The sequence below is a fragment of the Citrus clementina genome, unplaced genomic scaffold (genome assembly GCF_000493195.1).
Source record: "Citrus clementina cultivar Clemenules unplaced genomic scaffold, Citrus_clementina_v1.0 scaffold_9, whole genome shotgun sequence".
In the NCBI taxonomy this organism is placed as follows: domain Eukaryota; kingdom Viridiplantae; phylum Streptophyta; class Magnoliopsida; order Sapindales; family Rutaceae; genus Citrus; species Citrus x clementina.
In genome coordinates, this window is record NW_006261964.1 from 28176613 (window position 1) to 28183819 (window position 7207).

General features: G+C 46.6%; 2 protein-coding genes across 2 annotated transcripts; both read left to right on the top strand.

Moving 5' to 3' along the window:
• The first annotated feature begins 1067 nt into the window (after positions 1–1067).
• Positions 1068–3748, top strand: LOC18032916 (receptor-like serine/threonine-protein kinase At4g25390). Its single transcript, XM_006421729.2, has one exon. It carries the CDS (start codon positions 1298–1300, stop codon positions 3209–3211), a length of 1914 nt encoding a protein of 637 aa, XP_006421792.1. The 5' UTR covers positions 1068–1297; the 3' UTR covers positions 3212–3748.
• Positions 3749–4027: 279 nt separating this feature from the next.
• LOC112097694 lies at positions 4028–6933 on the top strand. The gene is made up of 2 exons (XM_024183048.1): positions 4028–4725; positions 5779–6933. The coding sequence occupies exon 2, from the start codon at positions 5919–5921 to the stop codon at positions 6894–6896; it is 978 nt and encodes a 325-aa protein (XP_024038816.1). The 5' UTR covers positions 4028–4725; positions 5779–5918; the 3' UTR covers positions 6897–6933.
• The last annotated feature ends 274 nt before the right edge of the window (positions 6934–7207 follow it).

The window sequence follows — 7207 nt, forward strand, 5'->3', positions numbered from 1 at the left end:
CAAACAAAATTTTACTCCCAATGAAAGGCTGAAAGCGAAAGAGAGAGAGAGAGAGAGAGAGAGAGAGAGAGGGGGGGGTGTGGTTGAAGTTTTGAAAATTATAAGAAAAATGATGGTGTCATGGTGATTTGAATTTGAATTAAAAAAAAAAAAAAAGAGAGATAGCGTTTTGTATGGTTTTGTGATGACTTGAAGAATCAAGTCACAGATTCTTGCGTTTGTTTTTAAAATGATATTTGCTTAACGAAATTGTAAAGCTTCCATTAGGAGTATACCGTACATAAAAATTTATACTGTTTTTTTTTAATTGAGAAATAATCGGCAGCCGACATTTTTGGATTGACAAATTCAAATGGAGTAATGTAGACTTTTGTGTAATTAAAAATAAAGCTACAAGCAGCATATAGTAATCAACTAAATTTTGATTAATCGATTTTAACAAAGCACCTACTTCACCTAAAGACTACCTTATTAGATATTAATTAATTGTTGAATACGAAAAAAAAAAAGGGGGTCAAACCTAATAGAGGAATAAGAAACTTTTTAGTATAATTTTCTAAATTGGCAGACAGTGTGAAATTCAAGAAACAAACAAAGCAAAAATACCTACTCCACTTTTTTCCACTTAGTTTAGTTGAAAATTACCAAACCCAATTTTTTCTTCCACTTAAAAAGTGTTTCATTACACCCAAATCTTGAATTTTGATAATGAAAACTAGACCAATAAAACTTTTGATCTTAATTACTACTCGTTCTTTATACGGTGAGATTATAAAAACATAAATTACAATTTCTTTCGTTTGGCATGGTATTTTAAGTATAAAAAAAAATTTTAATTCAACTTTTGTTAGTAGAATTTTTACTTAAAAATTTTTAATTGTTTAATTATTAATTAAATTTTTTTATTAAAAATTATAAAATTACTTTAATAAATAAATTTTTATTCCCATTATTGGACGCAAGGTAAACGAAATAAATAAAAAAATGAGCGATGCTAATTAGCTCGGGATTTCTGTTTGGAGCTAATAAATAAGAAAATTGCAAGTCACAACAACCAAAACGGCCAGTTATACAATTCATTTCACACTCCTTTACGAAAAAAAAAAAGAAAAAAGAAAAAAGAAAAAAGAAAAAAAGAAAAACAGATCACCTCTTCTTGTCTTCTTGTCTCGTGTCTCTGTAGAGTACAATCCACACACGAACTAAACTCAAGTCCCAACTCAGAAACAATGAGTCATAATTATTACAATCACTTTTAGTTTGTCCGTTCGTCGTTCATCATTCATCATTCATCGCCATGCCGTCGCGTCAAATCCCGGAATCCCAGCCGTTGATTTCTCCCTCCCACCACCCCCACCACCACAGCTCCGCCGTAATCCCCGCCTCCTCCACCGCCGCCGCCTTCTCCCTCCTCCTCCTCCTCACCTTCTGCTTCCGCAAGAAGCTCACCCAGAAACGCACCGCCCCCTCCGACTCCAGGCCCCCTCACCGCTTCTCCTACTCCGTCCTCCGCCGCGCCGCCGACTCCTTCTCCCCCTCCCGCCTCCTCGGCCAAGGCGGCTTCGGCTCCGTCTTCCACGCCACCCTCCACGACCAGAGCGTCGCCGTTAAAGTCATGGACTCCGGATCGCTGCAGGGCGAGCGGGAGTTCTACAACGAGCTCTACTTCGCTTCTTTGCTCGAACAAGACGACCACGTCGTTTCGGTTCTGGGCTTTTCGTCCAACCCGAAACGACACCGTATGCTGCTCGTTTATGAACTAATGAGTAATGGGAATTTGCAGGACGCTCTGTTGCATAAGAAGCCCCCTGAATTGATGGAGTGGTGTAAAAGATTCTCAATTGCTGTTGACATCGCCAAGGGGATTGCTTACCTGCACAGCTTGAATCCGCCTGTCATTCATGGGGATATCAAGCCGAGTAATATTCTGTTGGATCATAATTTTTGCGCAAAAATTTCTGATTTTGGGCTTGCGAGGCTGAAATCGGTTGGTGAAAATCAAAATCAGGCTGATGGTGAGAACAAGAACAAGGCGGCGGAGTTGGAGAGTAATTGTGGGGCCGCTGTAGAGGATTGTGGATCTGTGGTGGAGACTGAGAGTGTGAATACGACTACTACAGCCACGGCTTTTGAGGATTTGAGTGTAGGTATTGATCAGTCTCCGGAGACTTTTCTGAAAATGACACAAAAGCAAACACAATCTACGGAGGCGCTGGAGAAGAAAGCCAGTGTTGATGAAAATGTGAAGGAGGATGTGAAAGTGAAGGAATATGTAATAGAATGGATTGGAACGGCGATTGGAAATGAGAGGCCGAAGAGTGATTGGATCGGTAGGGATACCGGTTCTTCTTCGAGTGTTGGTGGTAAAGTTGACAGAAAGAAAAGTAGGAAAAGATTGGATTGGTGGGTTTCGCTGGATGAGGATAAGGAAGAAAATGTGAAGAATTTGAAACGAGAGAGGCGGCGCAGGCCTGCAAGAGAGTGGTGGAAGGAGGAGTACTGTGAGGAATTGGCTAAAAAGAAGAAGAAGAAGAAGAGAGCACTGGGGACTAACAGTGATGACGATTGGTGGCCGAGGGACGAGGAGTTGTATGTGGAGAGAAAGAAGAAGAGTAAGACCAGAAGTAGGAGTAGAAGTAGTATAGGTAGTTTGGACTGGTGGTTAGAAGGATTCAGTGGTGAGCTGTATAGAGCTCGCCACAATAGCTATGATTCTGCTGCGAGTGGTGAGATTCCTAAGAGTGGTGGTGTCACTAGCACTCCGAGTATGAGAGGCACTGTTTGTTATGTTGCCCCTGAGTACGGTGCTGGTGGGGACATATCGGAGAAATGCGATGTGTATAGCTATGGAGTTTTGTTGCTAGTTTTAATTGCCGGACGGCGTCCTCTTCAGGTTACGGGATCGCCAATGTCTGAGTTCCAGCGTGCGAATCTTATGTCATGGGCACGGCATCTTGCGAGAAATGGGAAACTTATTGAATTGGTTGATCAGGCCGTTGTAAAGTCCTTGGACAGAGAACAAGCCCTGCTTTGTATTACTGTTGCATTACTCTGTTTGCAGAAGTCTCCTGCTCTTCGGCCTTCCATGGAAGAGGTTGTTGGAATGCTTACCGGCAAGTTGGAAGCACCCAAACTACCGGCTGAATTTTCACCCTCACCGCCTTCACGCATCCCCTTCAAGTCACGGAAGAAGGGGCCCGTGAGTTCATAGTGTTTCATTGTTGAAAATTAATTTTTTAACATTGAAGTTTACTGTTTTTGAGCATTGAGTTATTATTACCGTTGTGGATATTTTGTGTAAAATCAAAAAAAAAAAAAAAAACAACAACAACAACAAAGAGAAGGAAAAGAGATTATACTTTTTCAGCAAAGGGATCTGTGATATTTCTTTGTTACTTGCTGGTGTTGGTACTTTGAACTACTAAATTTATGGTGATGAATTCTGAGGGGTCCTTCTGGCCCTGCCTCAATATCCATTACATTGTTGCTTGCTCGAATCAATAGTAAGTCACACACATTTTCATAATACAAAGAGTGCAAGTAAAAGAATCGCATTTTCGGAATTACCATGAGTGTTGTTGATGCGAGATTCCGGTTCTCCTCGTTCTACGACCAGGATCCCTGCTCGATCAACTCTACCACGACCAGGAGGTCTCCTAGTAATGCTTCTTCTCCGGATGTCCCTGCACACACAGACAAGTCAGAGTACGCCGGTTGTTCTCCCGGCGCAAACCCTCCGACGCTCAAGTCAGATATGAAGGTTCGGGGAACGCTTGCCACGGGTCTTATGGCTTTTTTTTTGTGGTTTTTTCTTTTATCTTAAAAATGCTAACCCTTTTACCTTCGTTGGCTACCTTTTTATAGGCTTCCTCTGAATCTCAGTCTTCCGCTCTTTTCGAGACGGTATGGGACTCCAACTGCTGCGTTATGGGCAAAACATGGGATCTAGCGTGTTACGCCACGGTTCAGGGGAAAGCGTGGCTGCCACGGCTCTGTGAGACCTTGCGTGTTACGCCACGGTTCTGGGGAAAGTGTGGCTGTCATGGCTCCGTGAGATCTTGCGTGTTACGTCGCGGTTCTGGGGAAAGCGTGGCTGTTGTGCCTAGGTTCTCGTGCTGGAGAGCGCGTCTTGCCAACTGCCGTCGACCGGGTCTCCTCGCCTCTCGGTCTCTAGCCGGAATGGCCTCATGCCTTTTATAGGAATTGGCCTCGCGGACGACAACATCGTGGACGAGCAGGATGTTTCTGCTCCTGTTCTTCCACGCGCCAGGCTTTAACGGAAAACACCGGTGCGCAGAACTCCGCCATCAGATGTCTGCTCGTCATTCCTGGTCCCTTCGACGCATTTGTCCCAAACAGTATCCCTCCCAAACACCGGTCCCCCAGTTTCTGGTGTTGGGTAATGTAGTGGACCAGCAGTAGAAACTCGATAGTACTCGCTCGCGTGGGTTTGGAAAAGGCTGCCAGGAGTCATGTCGCATTTAATTGCGGACGAGGTGACGTGGCAGAAATCCCCCCCTCCATTTGAATTTCAAACCGACGGTTACGGGATTCTCGGAATATGCGTCATTAAATGCTGGCAGCCCAAGAGTTTGCTTCTCAGTAAGGAAACCCAAAATCTTCAAACACGAACTCGTCATTTTCTCCATTCTTGTCTCTCCGGCGAATGAACCTCGGCGCCAAAGCTGTCATCCCTGTCTCTCTCTGACCGAGTCCCTGCTTCAGGTATTTTTTCTATTTTTTTTTTTTTTTTTTTCGGTATCGGTTAGTTGTAGGTAATCTCCTTTCTCTCTGCTTTGCTTGAGGTTGTAGTTGGCGGTGGTGTTTTGGTTAGAACTTAGGATATGTCGAAGGGTAAGGAGAAGGTCGTTGAGGTCGGTGACGACGAACTAGGTTTTTTGCCTAGTCTGCCCGCTGATTTTGCTTTTGATCCCGGGATCCCCTTAGAGCCCATTAGGTCTAGTGTTGGTACTAGCGCTAGGAGGATGTCTCCCCAAACAACCTCCTCGAGCGACAGTAGCGATGAAGAAGGGTCTTCTGGATCGGAGAACACTTTGAGTGAGGGTCAAGGGGATGATTCTAGTGAGGCGTCCCCATCAGGAGCATCACGACCAGAAGAACGGGGTACAGTAGGGGGTAGAGCCTTGTCGCGTGATTATGCCATTGACTACATGTCGTGTACGACCACGTTTGACGAGCTCAATGACCTCCGACTTAGGTATAGTATTCCTGGTGAGATACCTCTTAGGATCCCAGGAAAAAAGGATACACCTAGCCGGCCTCCCAGGGGATACGTTACCCTGTATCTGGAGAGCTTTAAGTATGGGCTGAGGTGTCCTTTGCAGCCTTACTTTGCCCGGATACTTAACGGGCTAAATCTGGCTCCTGGTCAGCTGAACCCCAACGGGTGGAGAGTGCTCTCTGGTCTGTTCATATTGTGGGACAGATGTTGCCAAAGCGAGCCCACGGTTGATGAGGTGAAGCATCTGTACCAGCTGAAGAGCAGCCCTAAAGATGCCGGCTGGTACTACTTCCAATCTGGTACCAAGAGCAGGAAACCCATAACTGATCTTCCAACTGGTGGTGGTGGGACTTGGAAGAGGAAATTCTTTTTTGCTGGGGGTCCCTGGGGTCAAGTTGCACAAATAGACGGGAAGGATTGTCGCGTCCCACCCCGTTTCACGGTCCCAGGTTGCCTGCTCGCTTTAGATGTCTTGTATCCATAATTGTTCCTGCTGTATTGGTTTGTCTCTAACCAAGTGTCTGTTTGTGCTGTAGTTTCCTGGGGTGTTCACTTCCCGCTCCGACCTGGTCTGCTTAAACGGGTCGAGACTGTATTGGCCAATTCCTGCTCGAGCCGAGAACTGCTATCTACATACAACTTCCTCGAGTCTCGGTTGATACTTCCTGGCCATAAGATGGAGGACGCAGTGATTGGAGCTCTGACCAGGAAACGCTCTCGGCCTCCAACAACCGATAGGGACCAGGACAAAGATGCTCCCGCTGCGAAGCGAAAGAACATCGTGCAGCAGGTTCCTCCCTTGCAGGCTCTCCCTCTTGCCTCTGCTAGAGTCGGGGAATCCAGTAGAGCGGCCACTGATCCTGCTTCCTCTTCTCCACCTGTTGTGCCTCGGTCCCGCTTACCCGACAGCCGACCAGAACACTTGGTTCCCTATCTCAATGAGTTGTCTAAACTCGTGAGCAAGAAGGACCTGGAGGGCTTTGACGGTTGTACCCTGGGCGAGCTGGTGGGAGCCATGCAGTACAGTGCTTTCCATCTCAGCTGCATGGCCACCTACTATAAGGCCAAGGTTGGCCGTTACGACAGGAAGATGAAGGAGGACATTCAATCGGCGACGACCAGAGCTGACGTTGCCGAGAAAAAGGCGGGGGAGCTAAACGTTGAGAACCTCAAGCTGATAGAGCAAGAGTCCCTTGCTCAAGCAAAAGCCATTACACTCGAGGAGGAGCTGACCAAGGTTAAGGAGGACCTCCAAGGGCAGAGGGCTATGTATGAGGCTCAGCTCGAATCTCTCCGCGATTCCCACCGAGCTCATGTAGAGAACTTGGAGAGGGAGGCCGACAACCAGTACGACCAGGGACTTCGGCATTCGTATCGTTGTATCATGGCCGTCCTCGGGAAGCAACACCCTGATCTGAAGATGGATGACCTTGCAGCTGGTGTTGCCCAACATATGGACGAGGAGGCGGCCAAGGAAGATGCCGAGGGGTTAGAGCCGATCGTGATTGAGGAGGGTAACTCTCCTCCTCGTGCAGTCCCCGCTGATGTTGGCGAGGCGAGCACCCCCCCGGACGCAACTGGTGATACCCCTCCCGCACCCGAGGAGGTCCAGCCAACCGATGCTGCTCGGCTCACTGACCCACCATCTTTTTGATATATTTCTTCTTGTATTGTAATGAACAACGTTTATGAAATTTATCCCCTCTGTTAGCCATTAATAAAAATGTTGTTGATTACTATCTCGTGTCGTACTCATGAATTAATTTTCGTCTGAAACGCTGATCGCTTCTGTCTCGCCGTAAGACAGGCTTTGAGACTTGGTGAGGCCTTTGCGTGCCGTAGAAAACTTTCCAAATGCTTTGGAGCCTGCTCGCCTTCTCGCGAGCGAGCAGATCCTTGCATGCTGGGCTTTTGTCTGGCCCTAAGACAGGCTTTGAGACTTTGTCGAGCCTTCGCATGCCTTAG

Excerpts from the sequence above, each read along its gene's own strand:
- LOC18032916 (XM_006421729.2), top strand. The coding sequence starts at position 1,298 with ATGCCGTCGCGTCAAATCCCGGAATCCCAGCCGTTGATTTCTCCCTCC.
- LOC112097694 (XM_024183048.1), top strand. The coding sequence starts at position 5,919 with ATGGAGGACGCAGTGATTGGAGCTCTGACCAGGAAACGCTCTCGGCCT.